Here is a 20,054-nt window from a genome sequence, read left to right as displayed (position 1 = left end):
ACCAGCCATACTAGAAGTAAGGAGTATGTAATAGAAATTAAAGAATTGGAAGTGGGATCTCTAGAAAAGGGCAGGAGCAAATTACACAGAAAAAAATGGGAACTGGAGGAAAATGCATTCAGAAAATGGTTTTGTAAGAGAAATGAGGTTTAAGAAAAGATAGGAACTGAGTAATTTATGTATTGCTCCCTAGATTATAGGATATGCACAAATTATGGGATGTATAATGTTTATAAATATGAACTTGTTAATATGATTTGATTACTTTTATATAAAAGTTCACCTATGTCATAAGTGATAATTCAATAAAGGTTTCAAAAATAAATAAAAATAATAATGTTAATAAAAGTTCTGCTATGATCTTTTGGTGTTTCAGCCAACCTACCTGTTGCTTTGTTTTCATCCTCCATTTTACAACTTTACAATGGACACCTTCCAGCATGCCAGTATCCAAAAGCTTATTTTCAGTGTTGCTTGTATTTTTTAATTTGTGGAATTCAAAACTTTAAAAGTGTTACTATGGTCTGACAGTTTTCTGCACCAAGATCAATCAGTAGTTTTCTAAACTGTGTGTGAAGTTATTCGGTCAGGAAAAAACGGGAAGATTGTTATAAAGATGATAGTGAGCTTACTGTAGTATTCAGTTTGTTTGTGTCTTTCGGCTTATCTTGGTTAGGGGTCGCCACAGCGAAACTCCAGTCTGCTAATGATTGGTAGTGGATTTTTACGTGCCGGTTACCAGCCTACCACACAACCTTCAACGAAGGCACGCCCCATTCACGCATGCCTCCACATTATGAAATGATCCCCCACACACACACACACACACACACACACCAATGTGTTTGCATCATTTGTTAGTCACTTATCTGAAAATATTTTCTGATCTGCTCCCACTGTCTTAGAAACCAACACTTATCTCTTATGTGTATAAGGCAGCCTGACATTTATTCAAGTGTTTTACTGTTTAAGACTCAAACGTCTGCATACCGACAGTCCTTGAAGGAACACCATCTGTAAAAAATAGATGTACACCGGTCGGTCACAGGACAGCTCATTATGGACGAAAAACAATGTAATGCAGTTCTCTACATCATCTCTTCTCATTTGAACAAGTTCTTTGCAAAACAGACATTGTCCTTTTAGTGGTACACCTTTAGAAAAATCATGTAAAAAAACATCAGCTGTAGTGTTCTAGAAATGTTGGTAGATTCATCAACCTGCAGGGCAACTGTCTAATGTTATTATGTCTGCAGTGAAGTAAAGACATGCAGACATTTCAATTAATTTTGAAATACTAGTTGATGTTGGCATGTTGATGCAACTTTTCAGCATCTTCACTATTGTTTTTACCAGCACTGTGCCATCAGACTATCAAATTATATGCACGCTCTGGTTGATCACGTTGTTAGCAAGTTTTGCCACATGAAAGCAGGAAAACTGATCCTTGTCTGGGGCAGTTAGAACTTTTACCAAGTAAAATTGGGCTTGTTTCTGATGAACATCTAATAAGCATTTGAAATTAGTTCAGTCCTTCCAAATGAAGTTGAACATTTTTATCTGCAAATGACACTGAAGCTTTGCCTGACACCATCTTTATTCATTGTGTCAATGTGTATTGAACAGCATGGCTGATTAACATCTTGCATATCAATAAATATGAATCCATAATTCAAAACAAATATGCAAATAGTGTACTTTCAGTTGTGCACCTTTTCTTTTACCTACCTTACCTGTATCACTGTCAGTGGTGCTAAGCAGACGCTGAGCACCGTCATCACTTTGTTTCATTAATGTAGCAGACAGCTTGTCTTGCAAACCACATTGCTTGCATTATCCCATATTAGAAAGGCCGTTTAGATCAGAAAAAGAAAAATCTTTCATTCAGCTCATTCAGTACCTCCAGAGTGACTGTGCCAAGATTAGCAGTTACTGTGCTTCCGTACACATTTGGCGTACCTTGGAAGACAGACTCTGTCTTATTCATTTTGGGTTAATAAGCCGTTTAGACTGGTGTCGCAGCAGGTGCTGATGTTACTGTGCTTTCACAGCCATTTATTCATAGATGGAAGCCATCAGTATTGCCTGCTGTTGGCATGGATTAGTCATCATCGTTTCCTTTCCTCGTTTTCCTTCAGGTGCTGTACTAACACACAGTAAACCCACCAACCCCCTCCCCTTTTTGAAGGCCTTGAAGTGTTGTTATACAGTTCAGGCTGTACCACATTGTATCCAGGGTAAGATTGCATCTGCTGTGTAATTAATGTCTTGTTACAGGACATACATAGCATGGGATCACTGTGCAGATACACGGTGTGGTCTGGTGTTTAGAGAAGGGAGACCAGTTTTCATAAATTCACTTCTAACTTGTGAGGCACATACTTTTCATAAGACTTTTGGTCAAATGTATGCACAGAGAATGCAGATGTGAAATGGATATATGCAGCATACTACTTGAAGCACACTACAGCAGTGTGATTCTCCAGAACACAAGTGTGCAACAGTTCTCATCTAACAGGAGCCATATACTTTGTATGGGGCCTGTGGCTGACGCCTAGTATTCACTTACATTGTATACATGTCTAAACAACGGCTTTAATCGCTAGAAACCTCATACATATTACAGTTGTGTATACCTCAAAAACAAACTTTAAAAGTACTTTTCTATATCTTTTTCTTTCATGGTATGTCAGCAGTCAGTCTCTTTGAATAAGCATATTAGTGCTTTCATTCCATCCCTAGTGGTTAGGACATACAATATAATTTCTTCTTATATGTGACTGGCTAGGGTTAAGGTCAGCCACCAGAAATCCAGGGCTGTAACTAGGGTGAGGCAAAGGGGGCAGCTGCCACAGACACATGCCATTGGGGGCATGATCTGCGGGTGATGATGTGGGAGTGTAGTACTGACTAAGCTTTATGAAGCCAGAAGGATATTGCAAATGCTAATACTGCAGTTGTGCTCAAATACTGAAACACTCCATGTGTGGTGACTTAACTGTAGCAAGTTGCTTGTTACATTTGTAGCAGCTTACTGTAGTTTTGAAGAGTTTTTTCTCTCCCTTTCAACTTTTAAGAACATTTTTTTTTGTTGAGAAGGATGGATCAGTTTGGGAATCTGCACAGGGCACCAGATGATCCAGATACACTTTTGTATAACTCCTCTCATCAGTGAATGTGAGCATCCACACAAGAGCAAGGGACTGTAGTGCTTATCCCAATGGTCCATGTTCATGAGATACGTACAGAATTCCCACCTACAGCTCAATGTATTCAGCAGGATTAACGTAGCAGAGCTGCTTTTTCCCCTGGGTTATTCCCTTTTACTACATCACCTGGTCATCAACAGAAAATAACAGTGTGAAATCAAACTAGTAACCAAAAAATAAAAAAAAGGCGAACCATAGTGTTAACCAATCCACAGAGCACTCTTTATTAACTTAAAAAGCAACAGCAGTTAAGCACTTTCATCCCAGATGGGACTTCTTCAGAACGGCTATACACCAACAACTTCAAACTAATATAGTGGTGCTTAGGTCACATGACCACTTAGTTATTTAACTTGAAACCACCATTCAACATTTATTATCAAATACAAAAATAAATTATAAATAAAGTTATTTTTTAATAGAAAAAAATAAAATTTTCACATATTTATAATTCCAAACTTTTAAGCTTAAGCACAGAGTTAATGGAGCAAGTGACCTAAGCACCCATGGATTGGTCATACTGTGGTTCATCTTTTTTTGTTTTTTGGTTACATAATAATAACAGTGTGCCAGACCCCCATCTCTCCCCCCTGGAATGGGCACACAAGCTACAGTCACACACTGGTTCCTCTATTAACTCGGCTGCTACTTCAACAGAAGTTGGTTGACCCACAGTCAGGGCATAATCCCTGTATCCTACAGAGTTTTAACAGAACTCTGTAGTGCTTTTCAAAATGAGTAGGCATTTTTTGTTATCCAGAGTAACTGTGTTGCTGTTCATGGTCAGTTAAATGGAAGCCACAGATCTTGTCCACTCCTTACCACACCTGGAAAAAGATGGATGCGGCTGCATCCTTCTACTTCCTTGGGTCCTGCTACATTCTAAACCCTGGATGGTAGACGACAGATGTTCTTCATGTTTCACTGTTGCAGTCATTACATTTGGGTTATCCTGCTGGCAGGTTGCCCTCAGTCGGCCTGAATTCCAAAGTCTTGGGTCCTGCGTCGGTTGCTGTTGCCTCTTCCCTGACGTCAGGTCATCAGGGGTATAAAAGATGCAGCCGATGCCATTTTATTCAGTCTTTCTTGCCGCACGGTGCCCAAAGCAGAAGCAGTTTGCAAGTGCCGGTCGGCCGACTCCTGAGATTTTGTGTTTGAGTTTCAGATCCGATGTCTTCATTAAAAGCTAAGTACCCCGATGGGGAAACTTTTCTTGCTCCAGACCGATGTCAGAAAAAGTTAATAATTGTATTTCTTGCGGGAAGAAAATACCTCATAAGGACTTTCATTTTTACTGTATTCCTTGCCTAGGCTCTGACCACGATGTTGCTAGTTGTCGGTTTTGTGCTAGATTTAACCAACGCACTATTAAGCGTCGGTATGAATTTGCATTAAGCTGTTTTGGGCGAAGATTTAATTATACAATGTCGGATAGCCATCTGACTACCGGAGTTCACAAAAAACGCAAAGAAAAAGAAAAAGACAGGCAGCAGAGGTCCAAAACCGATGACGAAGCTTCTCCTAAGCAAGTCGCCAGTTCTCAGTGAGGTGCTTTCACAGCCCCTTACGCCCGCTACTTTAGAGTCGCAGGCCGCTACCGACTCCCATGTGGAGTCGGCCAGGCCGCTGGAAACTCAAGGTATTGAAGCCTTGGACATTATTCCCTCAGATGGGTCCAGAGCCACTGAGCAGGCATCGGCTTCTGAGGGCGTATTCAGACCTAAACAATTAAATATTAAACCGACTTCAAAGACAAGGTCTAAAACACCTTTAAAGGCAAAGAAACAAGTTCACCAGCCACAAGGACAGGCCCCCATGCCCAAAAAACAGATGCTCAAAATGGCCGAAGACTTAATTACCTTGATCAGGGGTTCCCATCCCCCTCCTGATAAGAGGCCTAGGCAAGAGACAGACTATGTATCTTCAGATCTGGTTTCCATTTCTTCCGATTCCTCTTCTGATCAGGAATATTCTCTCCCCCCCTCCCCATGAGGATTCTGATGCTGAAGAAATAATTCCTTCAGCTTCTGCTCCTGAGGACTACTGTTTTGGGGAAACCTTGCATACCATGAGCGAGCACTTCCACTGGGAGAGCCAAGATTTTTCAGAATCTAAGAAAAGGCTCAGAGACTTCCTTTTACTACCTCAACACAGGCCTCTAGCTATTCCACCTGTGTTGGACATTGTAGATGATGTGTTCTCGGAGTCTAGTCTGACCCCTGACTCTTTACCTCCAGCTCCTGTTAAGCCGGACAGATACTACAGGGTCCCTGACTCTCAAATTCCTTTTCAAAAACCCTACTGCAGACCCCAAAACTATTTCTCAGGGTCCAAAAGGGGTCAAGGCTTCTGACAGGGATTCTAGGGCACTGGATAGATGGGGAAAAAAGATTTACATATCTGCTACTTTGGCTATAAGGGCCTTAAATTGCCAGTTTCATATGCTCAAATATCAGCAATATATCATGACACTGCTTAAACAGAAAATGATGGCAAATTCTGAATGTGCAGAAAACAGAAATGCAGGATTTATTGCATGCAGCTGAACAAGTTGGAAAGCATACTTTGCAATGTGGGTTTGATTCTCTGGAGGCCTCCTGCAGGGCCGCTGTTACGGGCTCTGTTATTAGGAGGCATGCTTGGTTAAAGGAACAAAATCTGCCTGACCATGTTAAAGCAAAATTATTAGATGCTCCTTTACAACATGATACCTTGTTTGGTGTTAAGGCAGAAGAGGTGTTAAAGAAAATGGAGGACAAAGCTAAATCTATGCAAACGGTCAAGGATTTCTTACAGGTACAGCCACCTAGATTTAGCAGACACTGGCCTACAAAGAACTGGCCCTTTCCAGTCTCAGACACCTCAAAGGGGCAGATCCAGACGACCTAGAGGCAGATCACAGTCGCAAGGATCCTACAGGTCTAAGCAGTAGAGTGCTTCTACCTCCAAAGGTGGAGAAGACAAAGCACAATCATACAGGAAACAGTCCCAATGACTTCCCCCTGCCTGGACCAAGCACTTATCTTCTGGCAGCACCCTTAGGGGGGGAAACCAGCACTTTTTTCTCAAAATTAGCACACTATAACCCAGGACAAATGGGTTCTAGACATAGTGTCACAAGGCTACAAGTTTCATTTCCATACCCTGCCAAAGGCAAACGGTTGGCCAGACCTGCCAAAAAATCAATGGGCAGAGGCTCAAAAACAAGTTGCAGCTCTCATGGGCATGAGGACTATTCAGAAGTGCCACAGCAAGAGCAGGGACAAGGATTTTACTCAAGACTGTTCTTGGTACCCAGAAAGGACAAAGCATGGAGACCAATACTGGACCTATCTATTCTAAACACTTTCCTGAATATACCAAAATTCAAGATGTTGACCTTACAGCAGCTTCTGCCCATGCTGGGCAGCAAGGCTTGGCTCATGACTTTAGACCTGAAAGAGGCATACCTGCATGTCCCAATCAGACAATCATGCAGAAGGTACCTCAGATTCAAGGCTGGCTCAAATCATTACCAATTCTCTGCGCTGCCCTTTGGCTTATCTACTGCACCCAGGGTCTTCACAAAGTGCCTGTCACCAGTAATTGCTTACTGCAGACAAAGAGGAATACAAATATATCCTTACTTGGATGCCTGCCTCATACAAGCAGAGAACAAGGACATTCTACTACAGCATCTGACCTTTGTGATAAGACTTTTAACATGCCTAGGGTACACAGTCAACAAAAAGAAATCAAAACTAGTACCCTCTCAAGAGATAATATTCCTCTCAAGAGATAATATTCCTGGGTGCAAGCTTAAATACAACTGCCCAGATGGCTTATCTCACTCCAGACAAACAAAGGAAACTGACTACCTATTTCAAGGAAATGGCAACAAAGGCCCAGTTATCTGCAAGACAAATTGTGCAGGCTTTGGGCTTCATGGCATCCTGCATGTTACTAATTCCATATGCAAGACTGCATATGAGGAAAATTCAATGGTAGCTAAAAAGTGTCTGGACACAACATTGCCACAGTCTGGAAACAAGGATTACTCTAATTCCCTGCCTGCAACAGGAGTTTCGATGGTGGACAAAGGCTTGTCACCAAAACAAGGGACAGCCATTCGCACTACCCCCAGCCAGGCAGAGCTTAACGACGGATGCTTCAGATTATACCTGGGGGCACACATGGCAGGAAGAGGCATTCAGGGCACCTGGTCCACAAACCAAAAGCATCAACATATCAATCAAAAAGAGATGCTAGCTGTACAGAATGCCTTGACAGCCTTCAAGGACCTACTTCATCCAGGACAACTACTGATAAAGACAGACAACGCCACGGTCATGTGGTACACAAGCAGGGGGGGGGCACTCATTCTTATCCCCTGTGCAGACAAGCCATGGCTTTATGGGACACAGCATTGACTTACCAAGTTCATCTGCAGGCATAGTTCCTGCCAGGAAAGGAAGATACTCTGGCAGACGAACTAAGCAGAAACCCCATGGATCCCCACGAGTGGCACCTGGATCCACAAGTCTTCAGCATGATAACAAAGAAATGGGGATGCCCGGACATAGATCTATTTGCCTCCCCTCAAAACAATCAACTAAAAAGATTCTGCACAAGGACTTATCACAGACAAGCTTGGAAAGTGGATGCCTTATCTTTCAACTGGACAAACCTATCAGTATATGCCTTTCCTCCACTGCCTCTCCTCCCCAAGGTACTCCTAAAGGTCAGGCAGGAGAAACCAAAAATTATTCTGATTGCCCCAGACTGGCCACATCAGTACTGGTATCCGATCTTAAGGAACTTGTCCCAATGCCCAGCCTGGACCTTACCTCAAATACCTCATCTACTGTCCCAGCAAAACAATCAGATTCTGCACAGCCAACTCAGGACCCTAAACTTGGCAGCATGACGGATAATGTAGCTATACAAACCACACCCATCAGTAAAGCTGTGATGGGTGCCATTTTAGAAGCCAGAAGGCCTAGTACTAGAAAATCCTATGCTGGGAAATGGAAGAGATTTCGCGCTTGGAACCAAGCTCAAGGAACTGATACAGCTGTCCCAAATATTCCTCAGATTTTGCAATACTTAACTGAGATGATGGACAAAGGCCTATCTTTTTCATCAATTAAAATCCATGCCTGTGCCATTTCGGCTCATTACAATACAGAGCCACCACTTTTTTCTCATCCTTTATTAAGGCAGTACCTCAGAGGAGCCAAAAACTTGGCCTCCAAGGAGAACGCCAATACCTGCATGGGACCTCAATTATGTCTTGGAAAAACTCACCTTACCTCCTTTTGAGCCAGCTGCTACTGCAGATATAAAGTTCTTATCGTGGAAAACAGCTCTGCTCCTAGCAATAACTTCTGCAAGATGAGTTTCAGAGCTACAGGGTCTCATGGCTGTGGAACCCTTTATCATTTTTTTATCCAGACAGGGTCTCTCCGAGAACAAACCCTACATTTATGCCTAAGGTGGTATCCAGTGTAGCCCTTAACCAAACAATTAATTTGCCAACTTTTTATCCAAATCCACAGAACAAGGGGGAGAAAATTCTGCATTATTTGGACGTACACAGACAACTTAGATTCTACTTGGACAAAACTAAAGTTTTCAGAAAGAAAGAACAATTACTAGTGGCATATGCCACAGCATCACAAGGAAAGGCCATCTCCAAGCAGATTATTTCAAAGTGGATAGGCCACTGCATTCGTTTCTGCTACTCATAGCATGGCAAACCAGTGCCTAAGGGCATTAGGCCACATTCAACCAGAGCTGCAGCCACTTCTGCAGCCTTTCTCAGGGGAGTACCAACCAAAGACATTTTAGAGGCTGCTACTTGGAGTTCAATGCATACCTTTATAAAACATTACAATCTGCCTCTACTCTAAATCCAGGGCAGGCTTTGCCACTGCAGTTCTGCAGGGCCTCATAGCCGTTCCTAATGCCGTTTAGCTCCAGTCCCCCAACCATAGCTTTGAGACTCAACCCAAATGTAATGACTGCAACAGTGAAACACGAAGAACATAGTACAGTTGTGTACACTATGGTAAGAGTGTATTAATTGTTGCAGTCCAGGTTACCCACCCGCCATCCCCCTTATTTTTGCTGGAACTTATCTTTACTTCTCTAATCTATACAACCTAGGTGGTGTATTTGCTTATAGATGAAGCTTATTTTGGTGCATTTATGTTTTATTTACATGATTTTAGCCTACCCTTTTGGGGGCACCTGACATCTGGGGCAAGAAAAACTGAATAAAATGACGTCAGCTGCATCTTTTATACCCCTGACGACAGGACCCAAGACTTTGGAATTCAGGCCAACTGAGGGCAACCTGCCAGCAGGATAACCCAAATGTAATGACTGCAACAGTGAATACACTCGAACATCATTTATGGTAAGTGTACACAACTGTACTTTTTGCTGACACGTCATTGTCTTTACTCTCCAGTTTGGTGCAGTAGTCTAATTACCAGCCTCCCAGCTCTCAGTCATGTCTTCCAGTATTGTCTTTTCACCAGACTCCTTGATCTTTTCCAAGAACACGTTCATTGTCAGTCATTTTTGATTCTAGTTAATGTTGACAGTTCATTGTTTTCCTGCTGAGAGAAATGTTCCTTTTTCCTTTTTGTGGCAGTACATACCAGAAGAGAACTTATCTGAGTCTCAGTTTCCGTAGTTAATCCAGGCACTCCCCCTTTTTTCAAGAACATAAGTAGGAAAGAAAAAGATCTGCTGCTTTAGTGTGATATCCATTAGCTACCATACTAAACCTTCCCACGCCAAAGTTCGATTACACAATACATTATTTACCAACTCCAAAGATTACTGCAGCTAAAGCACAAACTTTTAATATTTGCAATTTTACTGTGTGAAAAAATATGGAATCACCTTAAAAAATATGGACATGCATATGCAAAGTCTGTCCATTCAGACACTTAAGTCTTGAGAGATTTTGTTACATTAAACACAAAGTATGGCACTTCAGATCATCTCACCATTTAATGTGACATTCTGCCTGAATAAAAACAAACAGCTGTGGTTGCTAACCTTTAATTTATATGCATACACACACACACACACACACAACCACACACGCACACAACCACACACGCACACAACCACACACGCACACAACCACACAACCACACAACCACACAACCACACAACCACACACTACCCCATGTTGCTCAACATCAGTGTCCTTCAACTGGCCTTGTGCCATTCAATCCACAGTGGTGGAACGGCCAGCTAGAGCCATTATCATCCAAGTAGACATGAAGACTGCTAGAACCTCATCCCCACCATTAATTTATTGAGAAAGAGGACATTATTTTGCACAAAGACTTATAATGGTCCACAAAGGATTGAGTTATGTGTTTCTGAGACAGGGGCACACGATTCCAGACTATGATACCTGCCCTCTGCACATGTACTAACCTCCATCTACAGGACTTTTCATCTTTATTTCTGTTCATTGGATAAGTGGACTGGCCTTTAGACCCTTTTCAGCCTTGACCCAATCCCAAAAAGAAAAGTAAGAGAAGAGTTATAACACAATTGGTTGCACATTTACAGGAAGGTAGAGACCTGTATAATTTTAAATTGTATATAATTAATAGCAAAATAGGTGATAAATATATGGAAAAGTGGTGTATACAAACTTGCCATGGTAATTAAATAATGCTTTTAAAAGTCAAGCAGGATATTATATGTATAAATTTACATTTTTGTGCCATGACAATTTAAGATCATAGGAAGTTACTGGGCTAATGGCCCTAGGGCCTTTACAAGCCTAAGTTCTACCCTTATTTCCACGATCAGCACCTAATGCCTGTGTCTCCAAGATGGACACAGGTGGAACCCCCGGGGGTGAATTTATGGTTACCTATCCAATTATCCACATTGCGTTTGAAGAGGGCCAATGAGGTGCTCTGTCCAACATGAAGTGGGAGTCTGTTCCAAAGGTTTGGTAACCTCTGGGAGACACATCTGCCCCTTCAGCAGGTTCTATTAATCTCATGTACCAGGTTAAGGTCTTTAAAGTGAGTAACCAGTGTACCGTTGGACTTGCGGATATGCAGCATTTCCAGTAAAGCAGGGTCAGAGATTGCATTATATGCAAGGCAGAGATCACCTCCAAGGAATCTCTATGAAACAGAATAAAGTGACAGTGACTTCAGATGATCCACATAGAACAGATGCTGAAGACTGAATTTTCCTTGTGAGGAACTTTTGTTGTCTATCCATTTGCTGCAGGTGCTTGGAAAGGTACATATTGAAAGGGGCGTTGTACTCAATTATTGGCCTGATGAGGGAATATTGCAGGGAGGTTATAACTTCTTTTTTTCTGGAGGCAATGCCCTTACTTATGAGATGAGCAATATAGAATACCCTTCTTACCACTGTGAAGACATGATCAAAGGTAAGATTGCTGTCAACGTGTGTGCCCAGGTCTCTCACCACAGAATGCATACTTAGGGTGTTGCTATTGATAAGGTAGTTAGCAGGAACATCCCTCTTACCGAAAGGGATGATGAGACATTTTTTTTTGCATGAGTTTAAGGCCATGACTTTGGCACCAATCATTTGTTTAAGACCCTCTTGTAGAATGTTGACATCATTTGGTGTTTCTGTGACCACTCCCAGTTTGCAGTCATCAACATACTGTCAGCCACAGACTTAGTTTTTGCTTGTACTTTGGAGAAATAGATTCCAAACAGTAGAGGTCCCAGGACTGATCTTTGTGGAACACCACTGGTTACAGGTCTGCAGTTGGAGGTAGAGTCCCCTATTTTGACTATATGTGTTCTATCAGTGAGACAGTTAGTGACCCATCTAACGATATAAAGGTTGATGCCTAGCTGGGCAAGTTTGTCAATGTTGCCTGAGTGGGGGATAGGGTCAAAAGCCTTGGCTAAGTTTAGGTAGGCTGTATGCACAGATTTCCCTTCATCCAGGACCTTGATGACTGTCTCAAAGAAGTCCACCAGGTTAACAGACATGATCTCCCTTTGATAAATCCAAACTGAATAGGGTCAAGTGTTTGGAGATCACCTATGTTGACAAGGTCCATGATGATTCACTCCATGGCCTTGCAGATAAGGCTAGTCAGGCTAATAGGTTTGTAGTTCCTGGGGTTAGTGGAAGCACCACCTTTGTGCAAGGGAATAAACAGTGGCCATTTTCCATTCAGCTGGGATGAAGCCAGTGCTTAGACTATGATTGAAAAAAAGAGTACCCAATGTTGTTGCCAATTCTTGTTGGAGCCCATGTAGGATGCAGCCTGGGATGTTATCAGGTGCCATAGATGCTGTGTTTTTGACCTTAAGAGAGAGCGTTTACTACCTGCTCTTTAGAGATACAAGGTAGGGGACAGGTGGTAGAGATGTTATGGGATACGTGTGGCAGACACAGAGTGAGGTTTTGACAGAATCTGTCGGCCAACAGGTTAGCTATGTCACCAGGCTCCACATATGTGGTATCATTAACTACCAGTTCAGCAGAAATCTGGGGCTTTCCTTTTAGGTTACAAATATAACTAAAGAATGCCTTAGGTTGTTCTTAGTTGAGGAAGCTAATTTGGATTCGTAGTTTGCTTTACAGGACTTCACAAGAAGTCTTATTTGCTTGTTTAAGCTGAGGAGGGAGCGTTTCCGGTTTAGAGCTCAATCTCTATTACTCTTAGGACAGCAATTTCTTCCTCTTATTGTAATGCTTGTTAATAGCAGTTGTCCACCAGGCAGGTTTGCTCTTCCTTGGGGAGCATGTTTTGGTCCCATCAGGTACAGTCGAATCAGTGCAGTTATACAAGTATTTGTGTAAAGCATTGGTGTAGAACTCGGCATAGTTGCCAATTCCATATGGGGGAAGGGTGCAGTGAAGCTATTTATATCATCCCATAAGAGGTTATAATCTGCTTTGGAAAATGTTTTTTGTTTAGTTGCTGCTGGGGGGGGGGGGGCAGATGTAATAGTTACTTTGAATGACACTGATTTGTGGTCAGATCTCCCCAGGGAACACCTCACAGTGAGGGTGCTGCAGTGATCCCCCACATTGGTAAGCACCAGATCCAGGCTGTTGGCATCCCATGTGGGTATGTCAACTAGCTGGTCCAGGGTATTAGTGTTAAACAAAGTTAAGGAACTTTTGGGCAAGTGAGTTTGAGCACAAGTAATTTACTCAGTCAAAAGTTGCCCAAACCATGGTCTTTGGATGTATCTTGATAGACATAAGTAGATCCAAATAGGCAGAGTGGGTGTCCTGATTCATTGAGGGAGTCCTCTAGCTGCAATGACTTGAACAGGTGTCCTACCAACAGTTAATTCCACCTGAAGTATCTCCAGGGAATCATACTGTTTAACCAGTCTGGAGGTGTATTTACCTGTACTAAAATATTGATACACAGTCTCCGTTAGTTTTCACAACTTCAGTTTGTGATCTGAACGTGTGGAAGGAGGTGTAACCCAGTATGGCTGGGGTGCTCTCCACAGCCTTGAACCAGGTTTCTATGACTGCACAAATGTTTGAGTCTTCCAAGGTGAGGACCACTTCCATTTAGTGCACTTTTATGTTAAGACTCCTAGTGTTAGATATGTGAACATGCTAACTTAATTACAAAGGTACTGTAGAGACGAGTCAACAATTAGCATAGCATTTCTTTATTCAATGCTTTCATCACAAGACTTCATCATTCAATGCTTTCATCATAAAACTTCATCAGAATATTCTAATGAAGTCTTAAGACAAAAGCACTGAATAAAGAAACCCTGCTAATTTTTGACTCCTCTCTACAGTACCTTTGTAGTGGTTGGTTTATTTTACGGTGATTTTTTTTTTTTTTTTTTTTTTTTTTTACCAGTCTGTCTGAAATATTTTTTCTAGATGCTAACTGAATTCTTGAAATTTCACTTGGCATAACTGTACATTAACCATAATCTTTTAAGCATTTGCATTCATCCTTGGCAAACTATGAGCTTAGCTAAAGCTCCATGTAGGGTTTTCTGATTTGTAGTCTTGGGCAGAAACAGATTGCAAGTTAGTGTTATTTTTAAAAGAACACTCTCAATGGCGAGTTCAAAAGGGGGCCTGTTTAAAGGAGAACTGCACCCACAGACTCAAAAAAAATATGTTTATTTCATCATGGTTTGGCGTTTCTTACATGTTACCACTACACTGGGATTATTTACAGGTTTTTAATTATTTTTATACATAATTTCTGAGTCTGACCACATGCAGTCTGGCATCTTGAAGTAATTCAGATTTAGTCTGCCTCTAGGTATCCCACAATGCAGTGCTTGTCAGTAAAAAAATACATTACACGGGCTTCTTTCTTCCTAAAGCTCCTGTCACTGCATTGATTTTACATGCATACACTGCTGTCTTTCAGTCAGTTCCAAGTACCATTTTATGCTGTTCAATGACTACTTAAAAACACAAACAGTGCAAATGACACAGAACAGACTTTCAAAGCATTTTTTACTGCTGCATCTTTTTAGAATGGCTAACTTGCAGTCTTTCGTGAAGCCTGAATTGTACTATTATGACTCATCTCCCATCCCCCTTCACACCTAACTTCCCTAGCTGTCAAAGTGCCAATGGTAATTTGAGCTGTTACTTGCTGTGATTGACAGCCCACAGGAGACTTGACTCATGTACTCTTTCCTTGTTGTAGCTTTTAATTTCTGTATGGGTTAGGGGAGCTGGACATCACAGCATGGGTGGATTTTTAGGACGGTCATGGTGATGTCAGTTTGGGAAGAGAATTGACCAGAAAACTACCTGTATTCATTGGTCTTGATGGCATCAGTGAATCGGAGACTGCAGAAAGCTTTTCCAGGGCGGGATAAAAATTTTTTGAAAGTGAAAACCACCACAGTACAGTAAGGTACTGTTCTAGTGAAGACAGTCGATTTAAAGTATTTTAAATGCTGTGTTGTTGTTTATTCATAGCAGGGACTGTAGGGAGAAAAAGGACAGAGACATTGAGCATTTAATAACAGAATCCCATTGTTGTCCTTTAACAAGATCTCTTTGTCTGTGTTGCCTCTAATGGAGTAAGCGGGCATCATGACTATTAGTTTGGAGAATAAAAGGTGGACAGTCATGTAGGTTGACTACTACAAATATCCAGCAAGTAGAAGTGTTGCTCTGCTTACTGCAAGCAACCAGCAAGATTTTTGAAGATGGAGAAAATGCTGGGTTCTGAGTTCAACTAAAAAGATAATCTGCAAACTTGTTTAGATTTGTGCTTATGGACAAATGAAGTAAATTATTGGTTTCCCTTATTCAAGTTTAGGCAGAAGTACATTATTAGCAAGGGCTTTTTTCATATTTTCTTTCCTCCTGACATCATTAATCCCATCTTGGCTAATTTGCTCACTCAGTCCCCATCACTGGGGAAAGAGTAGACAGTTGTCAGGGATGGTATTGATTTTTTTTTTTTAACACCATCTTATTCCCCCCTTCACTCAAATGGCTAAGCTTCAAGGAGAGGACGTGCAGTGGACTGCATCGGAAGGTATTCCTCAACAGTGGCAGTTTTTTCAATCCCCAGCAGGAAAACTACAGCAGTGGTGTGCCCCCAGATGCACGCTGTCCTCCACATGAGAAGTTAGAAGGCTATGCTCCTTCATTCTCCCAACCCCTTGTGTAGCTGCTGTAGTGCCAGGGACACTAACTCACCCCCTGACACCTGGGTTGTTCTTAAGACACTGTCCCCTGCACTGCAAAGCCAGGCAGTACTTAGTTTGGGAGTAGTTAGGTTAGTACCTTATCTACTGCTATTCCCATGTGAGGTCAAGAAAATATTTTAACTGAGATACCTGGCTGATAGTGTTATAAGAATTACAGTAGCTTTCCTAAGTGTTTGTACTGCCCCAGAAGTCATGACTGCTGATTTGTTAACAGACAGCTTGTTTTAAGAAATCCAAGGCTATACTGCTAAAATACAACTTGTTGGAGCTGGCTGACATCTGAAGTACTGCCAGAGTTAAGCAGCAGAACATCTGCATACATGATTATATTTAGAGAGGGAACTTTATGTTTTACACCATTTTAGAAAAATAAACAAAATATGCAGTAAATCAGAGGCCTAGACTATGACACAGAGGGTGAATTCCCAGCATTGACTTTGTAATTCCTATTATAGAGAATTTTGGTTCTGGTATTTGTACCAAATGTAAACTTTTGCAGTTTTTTTGTAAGGAGAAACAATAAATGAAAGCACAAATCATAACCACTGATCAGCTAACCATTGTTTGATCAGCTAACCATTGTTTATGTTATAAACTCAGCCAGAGATCATGCAAGTTGTCCCAGAGAACAAAAGCCTACAAATGTGTTTAAACTGTCCAGATACTGTTCCAATGGTCAGCGATAAAGTGAAACAGATAGGCTTTAATTATTGGCCAGGTTTGGAACTAGCATTTTTGCTCAGTCCAGTGTTTAAAATATTTTTTTATACTTATTGGGTGGATTTCTCTAAAGTAGAACATGGGACAAAAGTCACTGAGGAAGGTATTAGTATATTTTTACTTATGAAGCAGGAGATATTTTCAGTACTGTTGTACATGTATTACATACAGTTATCATTGATAAGCATTTCTACTCACCAGCCATGCGTGAGCTTTGTGCACCAGTGTTGCTCTGCACTTCATCTAAGTGGATTTTGTAACCCATGCTGTTACTGCACTTGACCTCTGCCCATCCTGTAGTACCCCTGAGATGGGCATGCTGACAGCAGCTAGTAACCCCATCTCTTATCTGCTCCACCAGCACCCAGAGCACTCCACAGTCACTGTTTGCCTTAATCAGGTTGTTAGAGTCATAATCAGAGTTAACCCCTGTATGTCATGTAGTCAGTGGTGCAGATAACCCTTCATACTGGCACAGAGAAAGCATTCTGTGCTACCACTGAAGAGACTGAGTTTTATATGAACACTAGAATCTGGGCCAATAAAGGATGAGAACAGTAAGAGTCAGTCAGTGCACAGTTTCTAAAATGTTGATTCTTGTCATAAAGATAGCAGCTTCAGCTTCTTCCCCCAAAAAACTGTAGAAAATGAGTGATATAGAATTTTTTAATTTATTTTCTTGATCTTGTGCAGTAATATTTGGAAAAGGTGGGAAGGATGTCACACAAGTATGTTGCATAAACATTGCACTGTTCTTTTTAGGGGTGGCACTTCTGTTGTTTACATGTGCGAAGAGAAGCGTAATCACAAACCTTATGCAGCAAAGGTCTTGAAGAAGACGGTAAGTTATTTTACGCAGTTCTAGCATATTACTTCTGCACTCAACTTTGTCTCTAATGCAGTACCAAACAGTACCTGTAGGTACCACAGAGCTAAGGAAAAGATGTATTGTATGAAGTCACTTTTGAAACTGCAAGTAAAGAAATGTCGTCCAAGATAAAAAGATAAAAATAATCCATAATGTGTGTTGGGGTTTCCCATAATAGTGAGGTACAAATACCTACCAAAGGTGAAAGGGAACTAAAGTAATATCAAATAACCTAAAATTTAACAAACAGTGTGAGAAGCCTGTAAAAAGATAATTGAAAGATCTTCATCCATACTGACCAAACTTAAATAACTTCCAAGATGTTTGGGAAATCTGCCTTTGTTTCATTGGCGGGAATGTCGTTGCCTTGCCTTAAGGCAGCAGCATAGCTAGGGTTGGACAAAGGAAGAAGCCACCCTGGGCAAAACGTGTTAGGGGTAACCTACAGGTCGAAGGTAGGCAAATGTCACTTGAGAATTCTAAAATTCAAATCAAGGACTGGCATTCCTTCAAAAGAAGTCCCAGTCAGTGAGTTGTGCTAGCAAGGATGCCTTTTCAGGGTGAATTACCCCATTTTAGTTGGTGTGACTATGGAGTTGGTATATACAAGTCTGGGGGATGGGGAGTCTTGCTCTCTACATTTGGAGGTGCAAAGCATCATACCCCTGCAAAAACACAAAGTAGTGTTTTTTGACCATTTTGAGGGGGAATGCAGTTGGGGGATTAGAGGGACATGATTGGCCAACCCCAATCACTTTCAGTGCATACTGGCATATCTAAATCTCTCTCTAACTTTCCACAGTGGAAGCATAAAAAACTTTTTAGCATAGTGAAAGGTACAGGTGGATATTTTTATAAAGCTATGCTATCATTTGCTTTAAGGTGCTTTGTTTTCTTCTACATCTCAAACGTGTTGTAGGTGAATTGGAAGTCCTCTAGATTGCTTGTATCAGAGTGTGTGTGTCAAACCCTCAAATATCAAGATTTTTTCAGACTGTCCAGATTTTTGCCTCTTTATGTTGAGTCTACTACTCTTTTTCTGAGAGCTCAATACGAATTAAAGTCTAAGTAATGATAGCTGTTTGAGTTTCAGATTTTATATCCTTCAGAAAATGTATACTAATGCAAAGCCTGATATTCTAACAAATCCCTTTGTTAAAATTTAAAATGAGCAATATTTAAATTCAGTTTCTGATTTTGGGCCTTTGTCCCCCCATTATTTTTGGTTTTATGCAGAATTCATATGCTAAGAAGTTGAGAGGTGTGGTGTACGAGTATCTCCTGCAGTGGGCCTTGTGCCTGTCCAGTGATGGGATGGATTCCATCTACCCTGTGATCCTGAACTGGATTAAGCAGAAAATCAAACAAAACAAAAAATTGTTCAAGAATCTTGAAAAGAGATTGTTGAAGCTATATCCTCTCAAAATGTCCAGATTTTTGCAGAATGTCCAGATTTTTGGTCTGTTCCTCAAAGTTTGTAGTTTTCTGGCAAATTGTTGAAGACTGAAGTCACCAAATAGTGAAAAACATTTGAGTTTAAGACAAAAGTATCCTTCGGAAAATGCATGTTAATACAAAACATGTTATTCTATCAACTTTCTAAGCTTGTAAGAGCAATATTTAAAATATGTCCCCCTCACCCTCATTTGTGGCTCTGTGTAGATTTCTTGCACTAAGATGTTTGGCTATATGTGTGAGATTTTTTTTTTTTGTAATCAAGTCTCTGCGTGTCTTATTCTAATGTATTTTTATGATGTCTTTTTAAACAGTGTCAAGAAAGACAAAAGGAAATTTGGTTATATCTTAAACACCACATCAGTTTTGCAAAGGTTTGGGCACAGTTCTAATAATGGACCGGCTTTATGGTCAGTCCAGGATCACAGATGTGCATACTGCTTAGCTACATTACTAAAATACTGAATTAAATCATTAACTATAACCAAGTAACATGAGAACATCAGAAAATAAAAATATCTGTACTTAATTTCATTTTCAAATACTACTACAGTTATTTGCTGTACAACAAGCAGACGTGAATTGTCAGACATTTGCAAATACTTCTAAAATTGTTAGAAAAAAAAGCAGACTTCAAAGCATATTATACTCTGTTTTTCAGAGCCTGCTGCTTCATTAGAAAGGGTCACATGATGAAATAATTGGATAAAAACAAATCAGGCAATACATCAAATAACATAACTTCAGATGAATTAATCCAACCATGCAGGCAGTATTTCCTGAGTTGACAAGAAGATATTTAAAATAAACATGTCTTACAGATTCTAATTAAGATATGTGCAAAAAACGTTGCAGCATTAAGGTTCCATAATTATGGATTTACACAGTGTGGCTTTATATCTAGCAGTTAAAACTGCTATGTGCTATTAAATTGTTACTTCCTATAATCCAGGGTTTGATTCTGTCCTTTTGCATAAACAACGACACTGATTAAGTCATTTAGCCAGACAGTGCTGCTAGATCAGTTTTGAAAAGGCCTATTTGGATTACTGTACCCTAGGTAATAAATAAGTGTTAAGTATATTTTAAAGATTTTATTATTCG

General features: G+C 40.7%; 1 protein-coding gene across 2 annotated transcripts in view; it reads left to right on the top strand.

Moving 5' to 3' along the window:
- LOC122787353 (calcium/calmodulin-dependent protein kinase type IV-like) overlaps positions 1–20,054 on the top strand; it is a 632,731-nt gene that overhangs the window by 198,842 nt on the left and 413,835 nt on the right. For both annotated transcript variants that reach the window (XM_044054009.1, XM_044054010.1), the window contains one exon: positions 17,390–17,468. In XM_044054009.1, coding sequence (XP_043909944.1) covers positions 17,390–17,468 — 79 coding nt within the window. The remainder of the gene's footprint in view (positions 1–17,389; positions 17,469–20,054) is intronic.

This window comes from Protopterus annectens, chromosome 13.part0, assembly GCF_019279795.1.
Source record: "Protopterus annectens isolate FY-2018-M chromosome 13.part0, PAN1.0, whole genome shotgun sequence".
Taxonomy (NCBI): Eukaryota; Metazoa; Chordata; order Ceratodontiformes; family Protopteridae; genus Protopterus; species Protopterus annectens.
Note: the sequence above shows the minus strand (reverse complement) of the source record. Positions and strands in the feature narration are given on the sequence as shown.